Source organism: Rattus norvegicus, chromosome 11, assembly GCF_021556685.1.
Source record: "Rattus norvegicus strain SHRSP/BbbUtx chromosome 11, alternate assembly SHRSP_T2T, whole genome shotgun sequence".
NCBI classification, from domain to species: domain Eukaryota; kingdom Metazoa; phylum Chordata; class Mammalia; order Rodentia; family Muridae; genus Rattus; species Rattus norvegicus.
The window spans coordinates 42,760,198-42,787,473 of NC_141544.1; the positions used below are offsets into that span (position 1 = coordinate 42,760,198).

At 47.0% G+C, this 27,276-nt stretch overlaps 1 protein-coding gene and 1 long non-coding RNA gene across 13 annotated transcripts in view; one reads left to right on the forward strand and one right to left on the reverse strand.

Annotated features, from left to right (window-relative positions):
- Positions 1-27,276, reverse strand: part of Tiam1 (TIAM Rac1 associated GEF 1) — a 320,703-nt gene that overhangs the window by 65,141 nt on the left and 228,286 nt on the right. For all 12 annotated transcript variants that reach the window (XM_087576457.1, XM_087576448.1, XM_087576451.1 and 9 more), the window contains 6 exon segments: positions 22,578-22,802; positions 20,411-20,596; positions 14,815-14,961; positions 12,545-12,619; positions 10,040-10,210; positions 4,138-4,242 (listed from right to left, as the gene is read on the reverse strand). In XM_087576457.1, coding sequence (XP_087432583.1) covers positions 4,138-4,242; positions 10,040-10,210; positions 12,545-12,619; positions 14,815-14,961; positions 20,411-20,596; positions 22,578-22,802 — 909 coding nt within the window.
- Positions 12,310-14,497, forward strand: LOC134481051 (uncharacterized). Its single transcript, XR_015633264.1, has 3 exons — positions 12,310-12,748; positions 13,756-14,108; positions 14,266-14,497. It is a non-coding gene; the product is annotated as an uncharacterized LOC134481051 (long non-coding RNA).

Consider the following 27,276-nt stretch of genomic DNA (forward strand, 5'->3'; position numbering starts at 1 on the left):
CCTGCTGTCTCCTGAGCTGGGAATAAAGGTGCCTCCACTTTACCACCTTTTACAGGGGTACCAGAGCTCATGCTTCTGTAGGAGGAATTTTACCAACTGACCTTTCCTCCAGACCCATGTCACATCTCCTTGAAACACTTTTCTGTAAAACACATGAGAGCACGCCTCGTTCTCCTTACCTCCTGACTCTGATGGCGGCACGCTTCAGCATGCCAACATGGTGCCTCTCTTTTCCTGTGCCCTAACTTCTTGCTTTTCCAAGCCTCAAAACCTGCTGTCAGTGACAAGTCTCTACGTGCATTTCTGATTCCCCTGCCTCTGGCACGTACCCTGTGAGGATCAGAGATTATGCTGGGCACAAAAACGCTAAGTAAATATTAGTTAGATGGGTGAATACATGAATTAATCAAATTTGGCTGCATATTTTATTCCCCCATCCCTTTAATAAGAACTCATTTAGTGTGAGATCTGAAAAGCTATTATCTCTACAGACTAAACCCCAGGTTTGTGACCATTCCAAGGACTGGTTCCAACAACTGTGTAGTCATGAAGAAATGGCCAAATGGGTATCATTTACATGCATATAATCAGTAAAGCAGGCACACGATGACTACTGGGAGAGATTCAGAGAACTCCCTGCCCACACACATGATCACCCTCCAAGATCTTCCAAGTCCAGGACTTACTTTCCGCTACTGATGGGACAGAATTAAGTATTTGGGGTGGGGTGGGGGGCCATATGTGAGGACATGGCGTGAGACACCTGCAGGTTCCTGCAGAGCCGTGTCCCAGCATGCAGGTGAGGTGGCAAAGCTAGCCAGCACCGTGCAGACTGCCACTTGCTCAGAAGGGAGCAAGAGAACAAATATGCTCGCAGGAAGCACGGTGTGCTCAGACGGGCCCTGCCTTGGCGTGACCACACACCCAGAGGAATGCTCTAAAGCAGGGATCCCAAACCAGGGACCCCTGAGATGACCCTAGGGACCTGGGAACTTAGAACAGAGAGGAAAAGGCACCCTATTATACTTATTTAGAGAAGAGTGCCCAGCATCTTCATACCCCAGGTTGCACGGGGGCAACCTGAACAACGATCCTGAGAGCTCGAAGCCCGTGGCTTCATGGTGGATACTACAGCTACCTCAGTATCGAATCCCAGCTGCTATTAATACCTCAGGTGTCACTTATGCTCACCACTATTTCCAAGCGGAGTAGCTACGACCCCTACTGCTAAGGCTTGTCTGTTGCCTATCATTTAAAACTGACTTTTTGCTGAGCATCTTGTTATAACTAAGCCATGGGAAAGTCTATACATCCTATCCCACGTGACTGTAAGCATCACGGGGAAGGGGTCTGGAAGCTCTGTCAGGCACGGAAGCTGCCTGGAACATAAGAAGCTGAGAGGACTTGGTGAGCCGGAGGTGCTGGGGTAAGCCAGACCCTGGTAACTGCTTCCTTGGGGATCTCGAGGCCGGAGACCTTTGCAAAGGGTGAGAGAAAACACAATGGTCCCTTTGTACTTCAGTTTTTCCTTAATTATAACACATGCATAACAATTATAGGCCTAAACAGACTTGAGTGCAGAGCTCCATCCTCGGCGCAACATCATTGTCTCGTGGATAAAGCCACATAGTATCCATAGCTTAAGTATGATACGTGAGGGGGATGGAGGGTTTGCTCAGTGGTTAGGACCACTCACTGCTCTTGTAGGGGACCCAGTTCAAGTTCCGGCGCCCACATGGAGGCTCACAACTGTCTGTCACTCCCATCCCAGGGGGATGTGACTCCTTGTGACTTCTTTAGGTACTAGGCATGTACATGGTACTCACAAACATGCAGGCAAAACATTCATACACACAGAATAACAAAATAAATCTAAAAGTTTTTTTGTTCACAACAATAATATATGAGTAGTAAACACTTTAAAGCCATGGCTCGATTAGCACACGTGCTTGACATGTACAGGGCCCAATTAGAACACGTCTGACATGTACAGGATCTGATTAGCACACATGCCTGGTGTATACAGGAAGTCGGTTGCTTATGTGCCCTGCAATTAATTGTATGCAAAACTTACAAACTGTAAGGCATAAACGAAGCGATCTTTTTACAATGTTATCGGCCTAGCCTCTCTGACTTTTTTTTAAAATTTATTTATTTATTTTATGCATATGAGTACACTGTAGCTGTCTTCAGACACACCAGAAGAGGGCATCGGATCTCTTTACAGATGGTTGTGAGCCACCATGTGGTTGCTGGGAATTGAACTCAGGACCTCTGGAAGAGCAGTCGGTGCTCTTAACCACTGAGCCATCTCTCCAGCCCCTCTCTGACTTTTTTGATCATGTAGCTCCAAGTTATGCACCAAGACGGAACTGTAGCAGAGGCTAGCCCCAAGCTTTGGCTCTCAATCCTCTTGTCTCCCAGCACTGCAGTTTCAGATGTTTACCATACTACGCACACGATTTCTTTTCCCTCTGGAAAACATCTTACTATGCTGTTCACCAGGCTAACCTTGAACTCCTAGGGGGTCACGGAATTCTTCTGCCTCAGCCTCCGAGCAGTGAGAGCTATGGATACAGGCTACAGTGCTGAGCTAATGCTTTTCCTCTTGGGCAAGGAAAGGACCCCTTGTGCATGTTCACAGAACAGAAATAACTGGCTATTTAATTCTTAGAAGTAACACCTTGGCTTCTCACTGTTAACGCGACCTGCTCCATCAACACAGTCGGCAGTGGCCTAGAGTAGAGTAATCATTCGGGTCCTTTTCCTTTTTCAATATTTATTTTTTTTGTATTTGAGTGGTTTTGCCTGCAGGCACATTTAGGCACCATGTGTGTGCAGTGACTGCAGAGGCCAGAAGAGGGCATGAGATAGCCCAGAATCAGAATGACGATGGTTGTGAGCCAGCACGTGTCTGGCTCATCTACAAGAACGGACGGTGTTCTTAACCACAGAACCACCCACCACACCGGTCCCACTTTGATCCTTTTCCAACATTTAACATGATCAGACTGTCTCAGGAGAACAATCTCATATTTCCTTAAAAAAAAAAAAAACATTTAGAGAGATCTGGGGTGACCTTTTCAGCTGGCAGAATCATTCTGAATCATAACTCACAGTGGAAACAGCCGTATGTATCTGTCAAAGTGCTTTAAACAGTGTGCTTAAGGTTAGTGAGAATTCCTAAATAGAAGAAGTACAGTTCAAGAGGTTGATCTAAAATACCACTCCCTATGAAATTACACTGCCGTTCCTCTTTCCAAAAGGAACCTCTGGGCTGTACTTCCGGGTCTGCTTTCTGTGGTGAGGCTCTCCCCTGTTTTTGACCCCATATCCATGTCAAAGAGTTCTGTGTTCCCCAGAAGGATGACTAAGTACCAAGAGGCCAGAACATTCTCCAAGAGAGGCCCTTATTCCCCAAACCATTGTTTACTGGAACTGAAAAGTACACAGTTCTGCTAAAAGGAACCTGCCAGTGGTTACCACGGTGACAGCCACTAACACCTACCGAGAAACCATTCTCCCACCCTTTGTAAAGTCCCAGAACGTTCAGTATTGGTGTCTTACTGTTTGCCAGGCCCTTGGGCTTAGTAAGCAGAACTGATGTAAGCTCAGGCCCGGATGAAAAACCAAATTCCCTACCTCTACAGAAAGTCAGTCAACCATAGATGTCTCCAAGGATCTATATGAACGAAGTCTCTGCAAGCTGGGTGATGTACCAGCTGGATGTGCGGCAGGTAGGGGTGGGGTGTTACACCCACAAGATTTAACCCATCAGCTCTGAATGGAGAAGCTGTGCAAAACTAGAGCGCTTTCACTGTGACAACCGCCAACTGATCTTAGAGTAAGCAATTACAAAGAAACGTGCTCAGCAGGGTTGGTCCTGAGGACTGGGCTCTTATCTGGGCTATCTGTGGTCTTCGGTGTGCAGCCCGGCTTTCAGGACAAGCAAAGGCGACTTTCCACTCTGGGGTTCCTGTGTTAGGCAAGGTTACTTCCACCAGCCTTGGAGCTCTGAAGGAAGCTCCTTCATTTCAGAACTTGTTCCACTCCACCAGCTACAATTACCACAAGTACACACATAGTGTGAAAATGATCTCGAACAGAGTGAACACGGACAGTGGCCGTAAACATTACCAGCTCGTAAATGTCCTCCTCGGGTTGCGGGACATAGAACTGCATCTTGTTCTCCATCAGAAATTTCAGGCGCAGGTAATGGGCAGAATGATCCAGTTGGTGCGCCTAGGATGGGAAGGAAAGAAAATGGCGATTCAGTGGTAAACGGGCGAGATTATGTCCTCAAGAGTGAGGGGGCTTGTTATCTCCTTTCCCAAGGGCATCGGGGATGGGGGTAGGTGACAGGTTTCTATACCCAAAAGATTAGAATACAAATCAGACCTTGAACCCATTAATAAAACGTCACAGGGATCCTGCAACTCAATGCAGAAGAGTGAGTCGCAGACTCTGCCGTGTGCTTGGTTGTTTTTCAACGAAGTCTTCTTAAAGCTCCTGCAGTTCACACACTCACATGGTGACGAGGAAGGGAGGAAGGATTTACAGTGAGAGGAGGCCAGGTCCCAGCACAAGACTTAGAGGCTCACGCTAAGCACGTCAGCACACTAGCAAGGGGTCTGAATCCCAGTCCTGCTTGGATACCCCAGAATGGGACTCCCTCAGGCTGTGCAAGTAATTAATGCCTTCAACCTGGGAAGTGCATCGAACGGCTTGGGGATTAGAGTTCTCAGGGCCTTGCTGTTCCTCTGGGATGATAGCTCGATGTACCTACTCTCTCTAAAAAGCCATCCTCGAGTCAACCTGATTACAGAAGAGAGAGCGTGGCAATATGGGTTTATAAATATTTTTTTCAATACACAGCCAAGAAGACACGTGGAAGAAAAGAAACACGCTTTTCAAATGTTACAAGATGATGTGAAATTATAACACAAGGGAGGAGATACTTAAATGGGTAAACTGAATTTTAAAGTGCCGTTATCATCTGAAAAATGCACCCTAAAATACTAGCCAGTAAGTGAAAAGCTATTCGGAATTTGCTTCCAAAATCATCCACACCTGGAGGCAGAATAAACAAACCAGTGAAACATGGTAATTATATATCCTATACAATGGGTACTTGGGGATTTAGTACACCATCTCACTTCTACATAAATTTGAAATTTCTGAAGTTTTTAAAATAAAATTTCAATTTTATATAACGTGATAAAAAAATCTCTCAATGTTCTGTGATAAGAATTATCTTTTAATAAGTGAGATGTATTAGAGTGGGTATAAACCCTTACTTTATATTGCCAGTATACATAAACACATAGGCCAAAATGGCATCCGGTCATTATTACCTTAATATTCAGTCAGCTCCAGCTCACAGTGTGAGCAGGGTGCCAGGCGGGCACTCAGAAAGAGAAGAGACACCAGTCAGATCACTGAGGGCCTCTGGGGTGAGCCTGGCTTTGGAGAATTGGTGTGCAGAGACTGGGAGACAGAGGAGGTGGTGCCTTAGGTTTTTAAATAAATACATGCACAGAGAGAGGGCAGTCGTGTATTACCACAAAAGCACGTTTTCAGGAAGTGGGAATAAGTTAGCTCCATGGCAGCCAGCATGCGGCGGATGGAAAAGTTGCTTTCACTGCTGGTTCTTGGGGAAAGGCAGCCTGTGTTCTAACCCCAAGGATGGTGACGTTTCTATTCCATGCAGCGGAATAAACACCATTCCTGATACACTCCAGCAGCTGGCTTCCCCTTCACTATGTTTGAGGCTGGATGGACAGCCCTTGGCTCTCTACGGAAGTCAGAGATGAAGAAGAAGGGGCATGGGTGAGCCTTGTGTGCCTGTAAGGGGCTGGGGGAGAGATACTTCTCACTCTCCCAGGGCTTCACAGCTCCTTTAATTACAAGCAAACATTTTGTTTTGCCATCTGTTCCCTACTGAGGCGAAAGGGAAGGAGGACTGAGTTTCATGCGGTCTCGAGTACAGGGACAAAGCAGCTTGGCTACTTTTCGGCTGTCCTTAATAAACACTCCTGGACAGTCCTAACCAGAATATGGCTTCCACAATCTCCTTCTGGACATCCCAGCCTTGTGCTAACCTCACTCAGGGGATTCTGGGACAAACCGCAGTGGGACGCTCATCAGCCAACTGTCAGGCATCGCTGAACAGAATGAGCGACCCCCTCCCCTGTCCCCGGGTCCCCATTCCCAGATGCCACACTGCTGACATTTGGAATTGCACAGGGAAGGACAAACAGCAGCTGAGTTTTAGTACGGAGAACGTGGCTCACACCGCACATATTCCCCCAAACTTCTCTCCATTACTCATCGTCTTGATAACTTTTAAAAAATTAAAGGTGAATACATGTTACCTGCTGTGAAAATAGCGACAGGCTGGCATGCCACCAGCGCATGTGTGCAGTCCCTGTGCTCTAGAGGTTACGGCAGGAGTGTTTCACCGCTGAGAACAGCTCAGGCTCAAAATAAATAGGTAAGCAAATATTTACATGGGCTTAGTAAGAGATCCAAAGACCCTTTCAGTTGGTGAATAGTTATTCTAAAATCAGGTCATGGAAGGTAAGCTTTCCTGTGGGTCCTCCCACTTCAGTGAAAGTTTCAAGAGTTGTGATCTGAAGTAAAGCAGGAGCTAATTCAGTCTTCCGACTCTCGAGGAGAGCGTCACGAACTTCCGTATCAGAGCAGGCAGAACTACGACCACGCTCATAACACTGTTTATGCCCAAAGGATCCAAGTGTTAGAGAATAGTGATGAACGGTCGGTGAGCGTCTGGCTCGTTTTGACTTTGCAAAACATTCAAGAGAAAATTTTCTTGCAAGAGGAATTCCATTAGTGGAGGTGGGGGGGCAGTAAACAGTACAAATTTGCTTTCCAGAGTACGTTTACTCAAACCACTTAGCATTATATCCACTTTGAGTCAAGAAAGCCCAGCTGTAAATTGTGCTGTAAAATAAATACTACAACTGGGCAAGTTTAGTTAGCACTAAAAAAAAAAAAAAAAAAAACTCAGATTTTACTATAATTATTTCAAAGGATTAAGTAGCTATGTAGTTCCTTTTAATAAATAATTCAAGCCACCGAAATGCAGAAGAATTGGGTTGGGGAGACAGCTGAGTTGGGAAGTGGGTGCCTTGTGAGCGTGAGACCCGAGGCCCACTTCAAGAACTAGACTAGGAGTGATGGCATGTCACTCCGACCCCAGGGTTTGGGACCGGGGACAGGACCCTGGGGCTAGCTGGCCAGCCGATCTCTAGCTTACTCTGTGAGGTCTAGGACAATGGGAAACCCTAACTCAAAGGAGGTGGACTGTGTCCCTGAAAATGGCACTGGAGGGTTGTCCTTTGGTCTACACAGACACAGTGAACAGATACACACATAACAACACACGGTCATACATGAACAATAAGAGTAACGGTGAAAGAATGGATCGTCTTTGCAACTTTTTATAATTGCAATAATCTGAATATATTTTTTTAAAAAAAACCATAGGCTGACATGGTCACTGGCTACGTTTGACAGTCATCTCAGCAACATCTCGCACATGAAATGTATATCTTGAAACATTTACTATACCAGAACTTGACTGGTGATTGGATGGATTGCAGATGGCAAACTGAGGTGAAATGATGTGGGTCAGAGGATAGGAAAGAGAATGAGCTAATGCAAGAGACAGAGAGAAGAAACTGATGATTAGATATTAGGAACAGCATCCGTTGCCAATGCAGAGCTCAACAGTAATGACGTAAAAGACCATTCGCCGTTATACTAGATCACTTCATAACTCGCCCCACACCCTCTCCCCCCTCTCCATCCACAAGGGTAAAATGGCTCCACCAATTACAGACACCCAAGTCTGAGCACACTATATAATTTATCCTATGTAGACGCTTCTCTGGAGACCATAAGTTTCTTAAAGGTGGAGGTTTCCCATTTTTTAAACTCGAGAGCCATATGCATGTACGTGGTACTGTCCTATTTCTATGTTTTGACAGGGAAAGGGGAGACCCAGGAACACTGGGCAAGATGATCCATTTTTGTCCCATGTCCCAGAAAGGGACTTGTACCTTAAGGATGCCCATGGGAACTCAGTAAGAAACTAAAAACTAGAGGAACAGGGTGACAGTATCATTTGATGATCATCTCTACAGGACAGAAGTGACATTACCTTTTAGTTCCTTGTAGTTTCTAGAAAGGCTAAATGCTTCTTTTAAAAAAAAATGATCCAACTAATTCATTGTCCTTCCTACCGACCAATTCCCCACGAAAGCATGGCCACTCCAAAACTGTGGCTTGATTCTTAGTTCCTCAAGGACGCTCCACGGCTATGTCACTCCCCAGGAAACACCTTCTAGGACTCGGCTTGTGCAAAAATGCTAGGGTTCAACTTCCAACAACTAAGAACAAGTCCCACAGCTCTGCGGAATATTAGCCGTTCTCTAAAGAACTGTGCTCAGCTATAAATAAAGGAACACGGGAATCCTCAGAAGGCCGATCTTGTTAAGTAATTAAAACGAAAAGCCATGAACAGAGATGCCATTGTGTTCGAAAGCTAGAACTCACGTGCACGAAAGAACTGACGTGTGTGAGTGCTATCACTTACTTTTAATGCCTACATGGGGGCCGATTTTAGCTTTGTCCTCAAACAGCAAGTTGGTCTACTTTTCTGCACGTAAAGCTGTTGAAATGTCTTGTATGTAGCAGATTATTCCCCCCCATTCACATGATCAGCTATATTTCTTATATTAGCTATATTTCTTGTGTTAGGCATCAGTGATTTTTTTTAAAGGCATATATAAATTTCTGGTAGTGTAATCACAACATGTGTGTTGAGAGAGTGAAATTATTCAATATTTACAAATCATGTGTTGAATGAACAGGGCTTTTAAAATGTCAATTTTTGTTCATCCAAATGGTTCTAGAATAAAATTAGGATAAAAAAGATTTCTATTTTTGGAGCCCTGTGGAAGTTGACTCTCCTAAGAATATATTCTCGGAGCCTTGTGCACTGTCCTTCCCACAGACTAACGCTCTGAGAGTCTCTGAGTGTTCACCTGTCACAACTGCACACACGCCGGTTGGGGTCAGTGTGAACAGGGCTGTCCCTGCACGCTCACTTGGCTGACCTTCCTGTCCTTTCTGATTGTGATGTGAGCTTGGCCAAGTACCTAAGGCTTCTGGACCCTCGCTTCCTGTATCTGCAAAGCAGGAAAGTGATGTTCCTTTTCAGTCGTGATGTGGTCGGCTGAGACCACAGATGCCACTATGTTCGGAAAAGTAAAACCCAGCGTTCGAGAATGGTGACTTCCCTCTTCCTGCTGACACTCAAGGACCGTGCCCAGCTGTGGAGAGGCTCCCCTTGGAGAAGATGGAGGCGTTTCCCCATTGTGAGGCGAAAGCGGAACGAAGCCAATCACCATCTAGTTAGAAAACACACGATGGTTCCCTGTCTCCAGAAAGAGGAACTTCCCATCGTGCCAAACTCACTTCAGATTTTCCCTAACCTAAAGATGTCCCTGGTGTATCGGTTACTATTCAAACACCAGTTGGCAAAATGGGGTGATACGACTGGACGCATGTATGTGCGAGCGTGTAGAAAAACAGAAGGGCAAGCAGCAGAGTGTCCACAGAGGTCCTAACAAGCTTCACTCTCATCTCGTGTTCTCTACACAGTATGCAGGGAGAGGTGGTGTATTCATTATAAACCTAAGACATTGGGACATGGAGATGAAACACTCGGAAGAGGTTCCCTCCTCCTCACTCAGACACTCACTGCTTACACATGGTGCATGCTGTCATGAAGGAATGCAGGGCTGCCTGCATGTGCCAGGCATACCCAGCCTCCTCCCTCAGACAGTACCCACAGGTGCCAGGCATGCCCAGCCTCCTCCCTCAGACTGTGCCCACAGGTGCCAGGCATACCCAGCCTCCTCCCTCAGACTGTGCCCACGGGAGGTGGAGAAGAGGCCCCGCCTCCCCCGATTCTGCTCTTCTCAGGAGAACAACCTGAAGAGCCATGTACCTTGCAAATGAGCTCCAAGGTGTCCCTCGCAGTGTCCCCCGGCCGGACAACCGTCAAGGCTGGCTGATTATTGGGTAGACAGAACCAGGATGGAGTGAAATATTCATGGACCCAAATGTCACAGTCAGGATTGTGCTGGTGGACACTGGGTAAGACCACTTCCTTCTCCCTCTGTGATAAGAAGCAAAGTCATCAGCACTGGCTGCCATGGTCCACCTCTAATGACTTCAGATGCCCAGATTACCTAAACCCAGGGAAACAGCCTAGGCTGGAAGGAGGGACCCCGCTGGGAGGGAGGAGACCCCTGGGGGAGACAGCTATTGAGAAAGGAGTTTTATGAGAAGAAAGGCAGGCAGCCTGTGACTCAGGACACAGGGCACATGCCCCCACATTGTCTACAGCCATGATGTGAGCATGGTATGGATGAGCAGAGAGCAAAATCATTCGGTTCAGCCCAATGCCTCTTCCACAAAGGCACTTTGAATTTTGAGCAGAAAATTCCATCAGCAAGAATATCTACCACTTTATACTGCAAAGCAACAAGGAGCCCCCAAGGGAACTGTGTTCATAAAGATAATATCCTGGCACCATGGGTTGACAAGCAGCAGCGTCCAGTGTACTCCCTGGGCCACCAGGACAGCCCTGGGAGGAACAAGGCCATATCCCGATGGAGTTCAAAGAGCTTCAAGGCTCCTCACAGTGATCCTCCTCAGGATCATGACTGTCTCCTCAGCTACGCTGACTGAGGGTAGGGAGACGTGTGAACGTTGGGAAGGCCGTGTACAAATGCAGCCGGGCTGAACCTAAGCAAGGAGACTAGCCAGAGCACAAAGTATCCTGCGGCAGACGGATGATCCCTTAGGAGCCCCGTCGAATAAGCAGGGAGAGATGTGTTAGATTGTTGTAATGCCGATGTACTTGATACTCAGTATGTCAATAACGTGGCTTTATTAGGGGTTTATAACCTAAGCCACTATGGATCTACAGATTCCCAAGAACAAGGTTGAAAGTAGCTAGCTGCCTACAAGAAGAGACAGATTTCTCAATAACTGCTGGGAGGGGGGTCCAGGAATGAGGAAGGCCTTTGTGAGAGAAACCGAGTTGTGGAAGAGTCTCGGCCCTGCTTTTGAACTCTGCTGCTTCCACAAAGAAGCCAAACTCCAGGGAAAGAACTGCCCCAAAGCCATCGCTTCCCACACTCCATTACCTATGACTGGGACCTTCCCAGGCTGCCCCCACATACCCCATTAAATAAGAGCCCCTTAGCACTGGATCAACCCTGGATGTGCACCTAAACTGCTCTTTGAGGCAAGGCAAAATGCCGGGAAGGAAACTGAATTTAAACAGGTAGCCTAGAAAAAATTGGCAAACACAGACATACGAGGAACTCACAACTGTTGTCATCCCTATACCCTATGTGAAAGAAACGATGATGCATCACTTTAAATGGATTATACAGGCAAAACCAGCCACCTTCAGATATGACAAAGTATTTACAAGTATGCTTGGATTGCATAGATGTGCAGTAATTTAATTTCGTCATGAACAATTATTCACAGAGGGGGCCATGGGAATGTATTCCCTGAGCTAGCCACCTCCAGACCCAGCATGGCACATCGGGAAGTCTGAGTAAAGAAAGGCCTCTTCTGTCACCATTACTCCCCAGTTCCCTCCAATACCAAGAACTCCACCGTACTCAGGATTCTGTGGATCAGATCCTTCCAGAACACTGGGCTCAGACACTGCTGACTAATATTACTTGGTTGCTTGGTAACCAACAGCTGAATTCTGCTGCACTGATCCTGGGTATGGAAACCAGGAAATCACAACAATGTTGTGCTGTCAGCACTAGAACCACAAGGGAAGTGGAACTGGGATTCTGGAAAAGGAGGTGCCCTTTTTTGTTTTTAGCAAGGCTACAAAAAGTGGCTATGGGGAAATCGGTGTCTTTCCGGGGTTTTAATCGTGACAGTTTGAAAGCCCCTATTAAATTCAAGCATAAGGCTGAGTCATACCTGAGTATTAGACTTGGGAGGCAAACGCATTTAGAAGAGGAGGGGGAGAGGAGGAGGAAAAGGGGGAGGAAGAAGAGGAGAAGGAGGAGGAGGAGGAACATACTATCAGAACACTCCTTTGAAATTAATGGGAAGAACATAGCTTGTGTGGGCAGAGAGTGAGGTCACCTCTTCGGAATAAAAGTTGTACATAAGAAGGAATTAGAAATGACACAAAGTATTCAGCTAACTCAGAACTCAAATCTTATATTCTAGTTGGAATCTTAAACGGCAGATGACACATTAGGAAAACATTATGTCAGCAGGGAAATGCTCTTATTAGCACCGAGATTTAATGGTTTTCCCCACCTCATGGTAACCTGTTAAAGATCGTCTGTAAGAACCTGATCGCTTCAGTCTTTCATACAGAGTGTACTGAATTTTAGTTTCCCCCAAATCAGCACCGCGCACGGGCTGATGCCCTTGTGTGTGAATACGTGTTGATTTTTACCTTGCCGTCTGGAACAGAGTCATCAAATATTCCCTCTAAAGATCTCTTTACAGCATCGGTCCCCTCTCCAAACACCTGCATAGACAAAAGCATCATCTTAAAAAAGGGAAATCTGGTCAACAGGACAAAGGAAGCACGGAACTCTGAATGATGGGAGAGGCTTTCGGAAACCACAGCAGGGCTCAGGCGCTCCTGGATCCCAGAGTATGTCACAATTTAGGGTGGCAAACCACAAGAATCAGGTCAAACTTCACACACCTTCAATAGCTCACACATAAAGAAATGGTTTGTTGTCAGATGTGAATAATCCAGTTTAAAAGATAGATCGCAAGAACGAATAAACAAGGCTCATTCAGAGAGAAGATTTTCTCTCACGGACCAAGGTAGTCACTTACCCATAATTACACAATCACATCCTTCAGGAGAGTTGGAGAACATATTTACAGCTTTGGTGTTTTATATAAGAGGAGGTAGAAAAGGGTTTTGGTTTTAATTTAAATACCAGAAAAGTATTTTTTGAAATATTATGTGTTCTGTAACTTAAAGACATTACAAAAATGATCAATACCCAAACACAGACATAATAAAATTCTATATGCAGGTTATTAAATGAGCATGTGATTGGCGTGTGTGTGTGTGTGTGTGTGTGTGTGTGTGTGTGTGTGTCCAGTAAAAATGAAGCTTCAGAAACTAATTCAGAGTCCTGAATTAGTGATGAAATTTCTATCATAGTATTTATGGCTAAGAAAGACTTTGTAAAAATTTACTTTAGGAATTATAAGAATGATTTAAAAACATATTGTGAAGATGTTTGCTGACATCTATTGAAATTCGGTTACACATTTCGGTAGTCTACAGTGTAACCTGATGGATGCCCAGATGATAAGGCCATATAAACCAAGAGTTTTGATAAAAGGTAAGTCCGGATTGCAAGACCTCTCTCTCCGGAGGAGGAGGGAGATGCTGATGCTAATGGCCTCCTTCTGAAGGGGAGGCAGAGAGCCTCTGGATCTTGACTGTGCCAGGTCTGTCCTTCTCTCCTGAAGATTAAAAAGTGCAAGCTGCTCACGCCCGCATGTATCACACACTTAACTGGTCTCCTTCAGGGTCCATCAGGACAGAAAAATGCCATGTTTCAAAGGGGAGAGTGTTGGCCAATTGGGAAACGTAGGACAGCAGTCTTCAGGACTAACTACTTCTCCATCCCTTAGGAAGTTGTTGGCTGCAATTCTCAGAGTTAACCGTAAGGGAATCCTGTGATCCAGTCAGCTTTGCTCAAGGGCATCATCACATGTGGATTACACTGGTGATCTGGTGAAAGCCTCACAAATGTTGAGCTCTGGGCTGTGCACACCACGGTAGTCCATGAAATGAAGACTCAATCCAAAGAGACCCAAGTCCCTCGTCCAAGTAGTTGGAGGGCATTCACTTCCCGATGTCAATGGGGACAGAGGACAGTCATGGGGAGCGACAGCAGCTGGAGAGAGGCCTCAACTAGAAGAGTGAAGAGAAAGGCCACTGGTCCCTGTTACACAGGGCTCCACCAAGCATCAGCCCAGACCAAGTGAGTACATGATCCTGTTAGGCTTGGATCTAAGTAGAAGCAGTCATGGTATCCTCAAATTCTTGGGTCCTCGTTCCTATAGGCCAAGGAGCTGCCCATTTAAGGTTACCTTCCAAATCTCAGAGGCAAAGAAACAGACGGTCACATTTCCCTACAGGTTGCCTTTGATCCAGCATCAGAGATGGCTTATGAAGATTATATTTAATGTTTACTTGGCTTCCTATGGAACCTGCTCTGTTCTGAGGACTTACGGGAATTCTGCACTTTCTTTGGTAGGTCTGTAATTAACCAGAGTTTGGGTAGGGGGCAGGTGGGAGATGGATGTCGATGACAGACTAATGGCACAGCTCCATGTTTGGGCTATAAACTACTTATTAAAAACTGGCAGAACTAAAGTGTCAAGTTGATTTAAAATGTCAGTAAAGAGACACACACACACAAGGACACTCACAGATACACACGTGCACGCACCCACACACACGTGCACACTCACACAAGGACACTCACAGATATACACACACACAAAGACACATACATGCACACTCACACACACACACACACAAGGACACTCACAGATACACATGCACACTCACACACAGACACACACACAGGGGCACTCACAGACACGCACATGCATGCAGGCACACATGACCAACACAGAAGCAACATTGGTGGGTGGATCCTTTGTGCGGACTCTGGGACCTACCTGGTTGATGGTTGGGCGCCCCTGCTTCTTTTTGGAGGTAGTGTCTAGGCCCCAGAGAGAAGAAAACCTGCTCCTCCGCTTGCTCGCAGACCTGGACATAGCCTGAGTACGCCTTCTCACCCCGATCTCGCCAGTGCGGGCCGCCACCTGGGATTGGTTAAGACAGAAGCCGCTGCAGGGCTGACACCCGTGTCTTGAGTCGCCACCCATTCCCACCCTTCAATAACCCCCTCTCCCAGGACAGCAATGACCCTAGTGTTCAAGCATTAAGCTAGGCACGGGGACTCTGGGACCTTTGCTGATGGAAAAGAAGAGTTGGCGAGCCCGATCGCTGTAGAAAATCAATAATAATAAATAAAATGGTGAATAAAACGCGCCGTGTTGCTGAGAGTTCGCTGCCCTCCAGCCAGGCCGAGCTGCTGTACCTGCTGCTTGGAGCCAGGCTCACTTGAGGAGCCTCCTCAGAGCCACTGAGCTGTTTCTGCGTTTTAATTAAAATTGACACCGAAGGTTTCTGGCTGCCATGATTTCACTAAAACTAAACCAGCCAATCTCTTCATTCTCTTAGAAAATAGAAAACCATACTCTTTGTAAGCAAGTAATTCGTGGCCCCAATATCCAGGGTCTCCACTAGGAAATTCATGTGTCTGGGCACTCGGCCAAGAAGTCAAAGTTGGCTTCTCTTTGGAGTGGGGCATGCACTGTCACCAGTTCTAGTCAATGGGGCAGCTTCTAGGAAATGTTCTCAAAAGAGGGGGCTTTCTACTCTCTTTGACAGAGTTCATCCCCAGTAATAGGATCACAGCCTAAAACATCAAGTCTTTTCCAGGATGAAAGACCAAGGAAGAGAACTACCTCGCAGACTGGACTACTGAGCTAATCTCCCCCACCCCTCTCTGTCTCTCTCTCTGTGTCTCTGTCTCTCCCTCTCTCTCTCCTTTGTCTTTCTCTGTCTCTCTGTCTCTCTGTGTCTCTTCCTCTCTCTCTCTCTGTCTCTCTCTCTCTGTCTCTCTCTCTCCCTCTCTCCTGTCTTTGTCTCTCCTGTCTTTCTGTCTCTCTGTCTCTCTCTGTCTCTCTCTGTCTATCTCTCTGTCTTTCTCTGTCTCTCCTCTGTCTTTTTCTGTCTCCCTGTCTCCCCCTCTGTCTTTCTCTGTCTCTTCCTCTCTCTCTGTCTCTCTCTGTCTTTCTGTCTCTCTGTCTTTCTCTCTCTCTGTCTGTATCTCTCTTTCTCTCTCTATCTCTCTTTCTCTCTGTGTCTTTCTCTCTCTCTGTCTCTCTGTCTTTCTCTCTCTGTGTCTCTCCCTCTGTATCTCTCTGTCTCTCCCTCTGTCTCTCTCTGTCTCTCCCTCTGTGTCTGTCTCTCCCTCTGTCTTTCTCTCTCTGTCTCTCTGCCTCCCCCCCCCACTCTGTCTCTTTCTCTCCTCTGTCTTTTACATTGTGTTGGGGATTAAACCAGGACCTTAGACAAGCTCAGCAAGCACTCTACCACTGGGCTATAGCCAAGGCAACAGATGTATTAATGAATGGAGGGTTTTCTCTCATGCGTATATGCACTGTCTCATATATATGCACATATCTGTGTGTATACATATATATATACACACATACACAATGTGTTATATGTGTAATATATATATATATATGTTATATATACATACACACATATACACATATATATACATATATGTATATGTATACGTATATATATATATATATGTATGTATGTATATGTATAATGCAGATCTTCCACAACTTACATATGTTTAGGTGGAGAGGAAATTACACTTATATTTCTTTTTAAAGCTGTACTCTGCTGAGGTGCCTCTGAGGTACCATCTAACCAGGGAAACCTTTCAGAACAGAATTTTCACATTTGAAGCTCCACTGTGACAGCTGCAGGAGTGGGGGCTCTGAGGACTCCAGGAAGTCTGCAGACTCTCCAGGCTTGACCTTTACCCTACAGGTTCTACGCAGTGTTCCGGGAACTTTAGGGCTCTTCTGCCAGGAGATCTCAGCAGGCCACCCACAGAATCTCCTTTCAAAAGGGCGAGGTAGGAGGCACAGCCAGTCAGACTGGAAATGAAAGCCCCCACCTGCTCTCTGTCGCTGGAGGTGAATGTCTAAGAACCTACTTGTCACAGGTTCCCACGCGGGCAACTCCCAATGTGCCAGATGCCAACTGGCAGCGGCCTTGGGGATGAATTAGTATTGGGTAACACGGGGGGCCTCCCAGCCCTCAGCCTGACAGCCACAAGGCATCTCCCTGAGCCTCTGGTATTGACAGTATCAACAGCGGATTCCCAGCAAGTGGATGAGCAAGGACCCCCACATGCATCTGAGGACTGGTGCCAGCCTCTCGGGGCATTAAGGAGAAGAGTGGACTCAGATGTAACAGAGGGGTGAGAGGCCTTGGGGTCTTGCACTGTCTCGGCTAAGTACTTAAGAAACACAGATCAGGGAATTAAGAAGGGGGAGCCGAGACTCCCGTGGGAATTTTGATGAGAAAGATTTTAACCTACACTTGTTCTTTTGGTATTTAAAGGGGGGGGGGGTCCCCACACACAGCAGGTATCATAAAACATGTCTGGTCTCTCCTTTCTGAGCTGAAGGCAGACAAAGGTTATAAAATGAGTAGATCAGAACATGCTGACATGTGTGTTCCCGCGGCTCTGTAGACACAGAGGAAACGGTGTTCAACTAAGCAAGCTGTTTGGTCTCAGTGAATTTACAAACAGCAAAGGCTACTTGTAAGTACATCTGTCTGTCTGTCTGTCTGCCCTCACGCTACACACAGGTACCCAGGAGGGGTGAGCACCCTGTATCTGTGGATTTCAGCAACCTCACATCGAAATGATTCAGGGAGAAATGTTCCATATGCTGGGCATGTTGAGACATTTTCCTTGTTGCTGTTCAGTAACAGTGTAAGTACCTGCAGAACCTTCCCATCGTATTGGGCGGCACCATAGGTAACCTACATGTGCTTTAAAGTGCAGGGGAGGGTAAGCTCGGGCTACGTGGGGACAGTATGCCACTTTGTGTGAGGCACTTGACCACCTCCTTCGGTATCTGAGGGGCTCCTGATGCTGCTCTTCTGAGGATGTTGACGGGTGCTGTCCCAGCGGGCGTGTGTTAGCCTGCTCATTTCCTTCCCAGCATGCCTCTCTCGGTGACTGACTGGCTGGCTGACTTAGGCTGCACAAAGGCTAGCAGTTATTTTCAAGTGCTAAGGCCCTGTAGGCTGTACCAGTAGCTACCCCCCCCCCCCAGCCCTCTCAAGACAATAATGACCAGAGGGGTACAGGAGAACAGGCTGGCAGAGGTTTCTCAATGATCGCCCAGACAATGCCTCCTCTGTGGCAGGCACCTGACTAGCTAGCTATCAGTCAGCTCATCTGTGCAAACAAGAACAATGATAACCTTTCTTCAAAGAATACAGCGGGGACCCTTCAGTTAATGAAGGCAAATCACTCAGCAGGGCTGAGGCTCTCCTAGTGAATGGGACTCCCATTGTAGCTCAAAGCCCTCCCCTGGCCCTGGAACCCTTGCACCTCCTCCACCCCCACTTAAAAGGAGGGGGGATGTCCTAGACAAAGGAGAGATTGAAGAATGAGTCAAGTCCCATTGAGAGGAGGGGACCCTTAGGGTCAAATGACAAGGAGAAATTGGGGGCAGGGTGTCCAATAAATCAGACTGAAATCCCCTGCTTGGGCTGTTCCTCAAGAGCCCGTGCAGGAAATAGAACGAGACACTCAAGAGAGTAACCTAACTTGTTCTGTCTCACGTCAAAGCCTTGCTGCAGTCAGGCCAGGATGCATGGGCACCAAGGTTTCTGCCACTGAGGCAGATGGCAAGAAACAGAAGAGCATTAGAGGCGGGCTTTGGGAATTAAACAGTACTCTTCCAAATAACCGAGCAAAGGCCTTCGGTCACCAACTTCTTCAAAGGGGCAGATTTAGCACAGCTCCCACCAAATGAGGGACGTACACATCGCAGACATTCAGAGAGGGTTATTTCTAAACTTCCTTTGGGCCAAAGATCTTTCCTAAGGTCGAAGAACGATTATGACAAGTGGCTCAACACTTTTCCTTGTCTGTTTCAGAGGCATAAATAAGCATGTACGTTGGACAGAGAGGGTTAAACCGTATTTCTTCACGATATATCATAGTCAGTAAAGGAGAGAAGAAGGGTGTGGATACTAGAGATTGACAGGTGGTGGTGCCTCACCTGAGCCTGCCTGTTTATAAAAATAAAAACATAAGCACTTGATTAAGATATTCTGATGGGAGCGAAGTGAAAATGTCCATCTCATATTTTCTCCCCACACAGAAAAAAGATTTGGCTAAGTTAAAAACTGGTGTTCAGGTCTCCAGGTAACAGACCTAGACCACAGGGTAAGTGAAAACTCGGTTCAGGACTTGGCCCTCACTTGCCCCGTTATTACAGAAAACAAAAAAAAAAAAAAAAAACAAAAAAAACAAAACAAAACAAAACAAAACTGTAACAGCCACAGAGAGGCAAGAAGGGCTGAAATTAGTAGACGAGACCGTTTTAGCAAACTGTAGAAACCGGTGTGATACCTCTTCCAAAATGCAACCCCCCCCCCATTATCTGAATGATGACACTAATCTACTTACAAAGAAATGCAAACACCTTGGACCGAATTATAGCTCAGAATTCAGTGGAGGGCTCAGCGGTGCCCCGGCTGGGACTTCCCAGGGCAGTTCTGCACCTTGGCACTTAACATCTATCTAATTCCACAGCAAACGGGTCACAGAGGGTGTCCCCCTAGATGGGCTACAACATACATGTTGATTGTACATGGGTCACTTTTCCCCTTTGGCAGAAATGGGCCCAAAGTACATAAAGCTGTAACTTAGCAAGCATTCGGGACTACAGATTGTCAACAAGGCACAACCACATCACCTGCGGCTCGAGCTAGGGGTCAGACAAAAGCCTCTTCCTTAGGAGAATACGTGTCTGGTTCTGTCAACACTGAGACTTGGCCTTCCTCTAACACGCCATATATTTACAGCCATCAAACTATGGCAAAGTGAGACCTCCAATCTCCACAGAGAGCTGTGTTTGACGTAGGTCGTGTGGGGGACTGAGGAGAGCACATCTACCCACGAGGGAAGAGATTTATTCACAAAGAAAAGCCCTCCATCGATCATTTACATTTTTTAACTTTGCCAAAACTGCCTAAAATAACATCTATCTACAAACACTGCAGTGACCATATCTTTAGACAGCACTGTCATGGGGCTGGAGTGTAGCTCAAGGGTAGAGTGCTTATCTTGCATGTGTGCGATCTTGGCTTCAATTCCCAACACCACGGACAGGGGGTGGGTTGGCCAAAGGATGTGGGAACAGGGCCTTTTGCATTTTCCTTACACAATAGCTTAAGCCCTACCAAAAAGTGAGTTAAGCCCATTTCCACACAGGTTCTAAAAAACTGTGCATTAACATCAAAGTGAAGACTTTTTGGAAATCTGTATTGGGCAGCAAACTAGGGAAACACTTCCAGATCCCTTTCAGGTCCTGCTCAGGATCAAGCACTGGGATGGGTATTTTCCCAAAACTCACTTGTGCTACTCACCAGGGCGTGAAAAGATGATACCGAAAAGATGCCAAGGCGGCCCATGGCCACCTTGGTGGGCCGGCTGGCAAAACCTAGGAGTCGTTTGGGGTTTGGCAGCTCCCCGCCCTGGAGGCTGGCAAGGTAACAGCGGAACCGGAAAAGGTCCATCTGGAACTGTTCGAGGTTCTGCTCCCAAACGAAGATCTAGAGTAGTGAGGGGCGGGGGAAAGGGTCAAGAAAGGTAAGAACAAACGTTAGCCACCCTCTTCTCCAATAATCTTGCAGATCTGTTTATCGTAAAGGCACAATTACAATTCTAGAGGGTAAACAACGGGGGTAGGGGAAGGGGGAGGCTAGGCACCTCCTAGGGTGCACATTTTCTTCTTTACAAAGATTGTAACCATAAACTCGGTATAATAAATGCACAGTCAGTTATTGGTGCTCTCCTAGCCGAGATTTCATGTGAATGAGTGTGTGAGAGTGTGTGTGAGAGAGTGTGTGTGCAATGTGTGTGTGCATGTGTGAGTGTGTGTGTGTGTGTGTGTGTGTGTGTGTGCATGTGCAGTGTGTGTCAATTCTGACCACAGACCTAAGACAGAAGGAATAAGAATGGGGGAATTTCCAGTACCAAGAAACTTTCATGGGGACTAAGAGAGGGCTTTTACCAAGAAAAGAGAAGAAACGTGAAGTCAAAGGTCAAAAGTAAATAAACCGAAAGCTTTTTGGTAAAAGTGGGGTGATTAAAAAAGGGTTGGAAGTATTAAACTGTCAGTGGTGGATGCCCAGATACTGGGGTATGGGATTCCACCCACAGCTAGTGTCCACTCCTGTCTTTGTCACTCAAAGTGGCAAAATATTCTCTAGCTACTGATAGGACATTCAAGTAAGATCACGGAAGGCAGAGTGCATTCAAGACTAGCTCACTGACTCCATGGGCTGGAGAGGCACTCAGCAGCTAAGAGCTTTCACTGCTCTGTCAGAACCCAGGGTCTGTTCAGCACCCCGGACAACTCATGACTGCCTGTAACTTCATTTCTAGTGGTTCCGATGCCCTCTTCTGACCTCTGTGGGCACCAAGAATGTGTGTGATGCCCAGACATACAACAGGTGACACTCACACACTTAAACTCAAATCTTCAGAGAGGACAACGTGAGAGGTCATTGGTGACATCTCCCTTTGATCTCTGGTAAAGTCAGTGAGAACACAGACATTTATGATGGCGGTGTTCACAGCAGCCGAGAAGCTGCAAATGGCTCAAATGCTCATCAAAGGAGAAATGGCTGTCTGTACAAGGGAATAGGGAACAGGCTCAAAGGAGGAAGGCATGCAGGTATGGAAGCGAGGGTGCGGCAGACCAAACTCCAGAGGTTCTGCTAAGGGAAGAAGGCAGGCACAAGGTTCACATGCAGTTATATTACTGGGGAGCATCTCACAGGGAAACCCTTCAAGCAGAGAGCAGAGACGGGGGGGGGGGGGGGCAACACGAGTTAGGGTCCTGTTAGAGGTAGGCGAAGGAAGTGGCCACATGCGCTGACTGCTAGGCTGTTGCTCATGTCATGTGGATTTTTTGCTATGGGAACTTTCCTTGTGAGTAGCTTTGTGAATTTAAAAACTACAGCAGGCAATAACAGAAAGAACAGAGCGAAGGGCCCTATGTACCCTATAGCTATAGTGATCGTGTTCAGACTCTTGTCATCTCTTAGGCACTACAGCACAGCAATAATTTCTATCTACGAGGCATCACAGATGACACAGGGAGGGGTTAAGATACACGAGAGGATATGCGAAGCTTAGGTCAAGGACCGGGGCATACACAGATTTGGGTTTCTGCGAGGTTCTTGAAACCAATTCCCAATGTAGCGAGAGACGGCTGAGTGGACTTTCAAACAACACCCGTCACTCTTTAAATTTGGGTTTCTAAGTTCATTGAGGAAATCGGGGTCAGAGGTCAGCTCCACGATAAGGTGGGGAGGGGAATCCTAGATTTCAAATGGCAGCTTCCCCTGGAAACACAAGGATGGGAGGAGCCGGAAGGCTCTTCTCCTGCCTTCTGTTCATGTCTTATTGTTCCCTCCAGAGCAAAACAATCAATTCTAAACAAAGGGCGGGGAAGCGTGGCAGCCAAAGGGAAGAGTTTGACAGTCTGGGAGACAGCGCTGCCGAGAGAACAGAGATGGCGGTCACCTGGTCAAGTATGGTCTTCTTCTTCTTCGCGTCCGTGACGGAGGACAGCTGCATCTCGCCCATCTTCTTCATTTTCTCGTCCATGTCAATCTTTTGCTCCAGCTTCTTGATTTCCGACTTGAGGAGGCGGAGCGTGTCTTCCTTGTGGTGGTGCCTTGCGACCGCAGCTGCGCAGGCAGAGTGGATGGCCGTGATCCAGTTCTCCAGCTCTGTCTGGCTGGTGGTCTATATGAGAAGGGAGCAGGGAGAAGAGGCCTCTTCTTAGAAGTTCACAGAAACTAGCAGTGTGTCCCAGGAGGTGGTGTCAGAGGCAAGGTGTCAGGTCTAAACAGACAGACAGATCACACACACACACACACACACACACACACACACACACACGACTTTAGCGTACCCTATCTAGAAATCCACAAAAGAGGGCCAGCCCCTAATCCACCCACAACCACTCAAACAGCATCCTCAAAGAAGCCATGTGTTAACAACCAATTCGCCTAAGAAATCCTGTTGCTTAAATGGTTCTTCCAAAGAACCTATCCCAGGTTTAAGCAGCTCTATCAAAAGGATACGGAGAGGCTCAAGGCAGCCAGGATCAAGGACCTTAGGGAGCTCCAGGACTACATCCATGACCAGCATCGACCCATGAGCCATCCACAAACTACCAACAGCCTGTTTAACAGGAGCACTGAGAGCATTGTGTCACCCCCCACCATCAAATACAGGTGACCCATGCCAATGAACAGGTGACCCCAAAATGTGGGTGGTATAAGACGAAGATGCTCTGAAAGGCAAAAGTGGTGGAAACATTTGGGGGCAAAAACTCATGTGGTAACTTAAAAACTTACAGGCTCTGCACACACTCAAGCCAGACCAAATCCCAGCATGGAAGGGGGAAGTGGGTACCCGTAGCCCCCGCTAGCCCCCCCAGCTCCCCCTAGCTCCCCCTAGCTCCCCCTAGCTGAGGAGCTGCTGGCATTTGACTGCCGTTGGGAGAGGGGGAGTGTGTTTGCTGTGGTGGTGAGACTCTGGTTTATCAATCATACTCCAGGGTAGGCAGGCTTCACCTCAAGGAACAGTCTACAACACAAACTGAGCTCAGTGGGTTAAAAGAGAAACAAAGAGGAGGACAGAGATGGAATGGGGAGAGATAGACAGACAGACAGACGGGTAGGGAGGGAGGTGGGGGAGGATCTGGGAGGATTTGGGGGGATGGGAAAATATAATCAAATTAGATTATATAAAATTCTCAAAAGAATAATAAACACTTTTTCTAAAACTAGGAGATCAATCAGGAAATATCTGTAAATGTAGAGATGCTAGACTTTCCCCTGCAGCACAAAGAACTCAGTAAAGGCACTGTGTTTAAGTCACCTGAGGAACTGCCTGGCCCCGTAACTATAACACCACGGTGGCTGCTGTCACCATTTCCCCTTGTAGGCAGTAATCTGTATGTTTACCTCACTAGCTGGCTGGCTTACCAACAAAATTCTTTTATCAGCACCCATGCCCACCTCCAGCACATTATCCCTTGGTGTCTAAGAATGGGAATTTTAGTTAAAGGACAACCGAAGCCATCGGTAATCATGAAAGCTGAATCTGGAAACTTTGTATTCATCCAAAGAAATGGCTTCGATGTTTAAAATGTTGTCTTGCAAGAAAACCAGTTATTGAGCCTGAAAGACCTGACGGTGGTTAAGCTTATACAGAGCAACTCAAAGACTGACATCGTCTGCACATGCGCAGAGCTGGACAGAGGGCGTGAGCTTATAAAGAAAAAGCAAAGACTGGCATCGTCTGCACATGCGCAGAACTGGACAGAGGGCGTGACTGGCGAGCAGATCGAATCGAGTTCTGCGGATTGAGTAGGGAGAGATGAGGTGAGAACAATACAGCCACATGTGACTGTGAGGGGTAAAGATGGGGGAAGGAATGGATACTCTGAAGTACTTAAGCTTGTCTTCCCTGTCTAGTTCCTTTCCCCGGAAAAGCCGAGTTCAAGCTCCTCCCACAAACAGTGAAACCCTCTAGGCAGCTTCCAGGCTGATGAGGTGTCTGAGACTTGGACCCCTCAGGAGGGGCGGTTTTGTTAGTCTGAGTTATTTTTCCTGGTTGTTATTTGTTTACCTGGGCTGGTTTTTAGAGACAGGTTAAGACAGCTTAGATGGCCCAAACTCTTGAGCTTTTATCCTTAGCCTCCCAAGTGACTGTGGGATTACCAGAGTGAGCCACCATGCCTGGTCACATTTTTACTTTTGTTAGTGAAAGAATCAACTTGGATGGAAAAGTAATAATCGGATTATTTTCTGAAAAGGAAAAAAAGAAAACAGTGACTCCAGCGTTGGCAAACGTTTAGAGCAACTTGAAGCCCCCTGCACTTGGCATTTCTGGCTGCTCAGAGAGGGGATAAATGCTTTGGAGAGCAGTTAAGTACAACCAACTGAAGTTGGGTGTGCGGACGCCTTGTGGCCCACTAAAGGAGCTCATGGTATAGAAGCAACTACTCAGCAAAACTGATGTGCCAGCACACACAGCAGCCAGCACACACAGCAGCCAGCACACACAGCAGCCAGCGGCAGCAGTTTTGAAAAGAGAGATTTATTTTTTTTTTAATTTTTTGTATGTGTTCTGTCTGCACATGTGTCTGTGCACCATGTGTGTGCAGTGCTGGAGGAGGCCAGAAGAGGGCATCAGATCCCCCTGGGACTGGAGTTAAAGGGAATCAGTTCTGCTTCCCTCCCATGAGGACCTCAGCAAACCTCAGCCATGAGCAGGGTTGTCCATTCTGATGTCAGAGAGGCTACCTCCATCCATCTCTCTTTTAAGAAGTGGGGACGAAAGGGGACAGCGTTTTAGTGGTGCTTACCCAACGTTCCCAAGGTTTGACCCTCAGCACACAGACAATCAAACAAATGGAGGTGGTATCAACTCAAGTGACATCATCAGTCTTGGAACTCACTTCTTCTAAAGACCAGCAGGTGGCAACTGCCACCGGCTAGGGTGGGGCTGGGACCCATGGACAGCTGTGGTAGGCACAGAAGTCTAGTGCAGTAAAAAGAAAAAATTGTTCTGGAAGCAGACAGAAGCAATGTGAATGGGTGCCATGCTATTGGACTGGGCTCCTACAAAAATAGTTAAGAGGGGATTATTTTATATGTATTCTAAGATAATTAAAAAGAACAGAAAAATTCAGAGAGGAAAGGGGAGCTGGGAAGGGGCACAGATGGTAAGGTGCTTGCCCACAGCATGAGGACCTGAGCTTGAACCCCAGGACCCACGTAAAGAGTGTGGGTGTGCATGGCTTATAAGTGCTGTAAGACCAGTCACAGGAGACCACAGGCTTGATGGCCAGTCTACCCTAGCCTAACCAGAGAGCTCCAGGCCAGTGAGCAGACCCTGTCTCCAAAATAAACTAAGTGGAGGCTCCTGCCCGGTGGCTTAAACACACACAAATGCACTGGCACATACATAAAAAATAAATAAATAAAATACAATCAAAGGGAGAGGAAAATGTCAGTCCCTCAGAGCTAGGTATTCATGTGACAGCAGGTTTATGAGAATTTAGCCACCAGCCCCCCCCCCCCATCCCCCTTTAACCACTAAGATGTCTCAGCCGTCCAAGGCTAAAACCCAGCCAGTGGCTGAAGGCATCTCCATTAGTGAGAAGTTTTGCTCCTGCTGTCCTGTCTAAATAAAAATGGCCATTCCCTGTAGTAAGCTGAACTCACTTCAGAGCAGGACAGTTCACTAAATGAGCTCTTGAGCAAAGTTGGTCCTTTCGCAGCAGCACAAGGGAGCCCTGTCCTCACGAGAGGGCAGGGAACCTTTGTGCTGACTTTTCTCGGCAGCTGCCTCTGTGGAGAAACGTCTTGACATGCGTCATCAGTTCATGGGCTCAAGAGTTCTGAGAAGACCACAGCGGTCTGCTAACATAATGCAGCGGGGTCCAGGGTGGCCTCTCTATGAACTAACGTCCACAGTCTGACACCTGGGGAAGGTGATTAGCCCACTAAACTTACAGGGGCCAAATGCTGGCCCGGACATGATCTAAGAAAGAGCTTGTCTCCAGAGTCCGGGGTCCACAGAGGAAGGAGAGACTACCCATACCTACCCGTGCACCCTGGCTCACCCCTGCCTGCCCGCCCTCACCGGCCATTCCCTACATCACGCTATGGTCAGGTAAAGAACATGATTCTTCTGCTGCCTTCTGTGGATGTTATAAATACCACACAAAGTTCAATGAGGGGAAAAGAGAAGTTCTTGCTGACAGATAATCAGCAAAAAAAGATGTCTTGGTGTAAGAGCCCCTCTGTGCTCTGAGACGTGACAAAGCTCAGGGCTTCAGTATGTTTTCAAATAGGTCTAACTTCAGATCACACACCGCACGGAGGACCCTCGGTGATTTCCGATGATCGATGGTTTTCGTAACAGGCAGGAGGCTCGATTTAAAGTGGAGAAATGAAACCCCAGAAAACAAAGGCCAGATCTGGGGGACTGAGACTTGGGGTACGGTGAGTTGATAGAAGCACGAGAATTAGTTCTACGGGACGTTCAACGTTTATTTTTAATTTTAAAGGAACAAAAAAGGAATAGAAGTGTCCACCTTTAAGAGGCTAGAAAATGAGAGTCCTGTGTGAATTCTTCGAAGGCCTTTCCCTTCGTGGTCCTATCCTGTGTACGAGTTTTGCTAATATAAGACTTAATC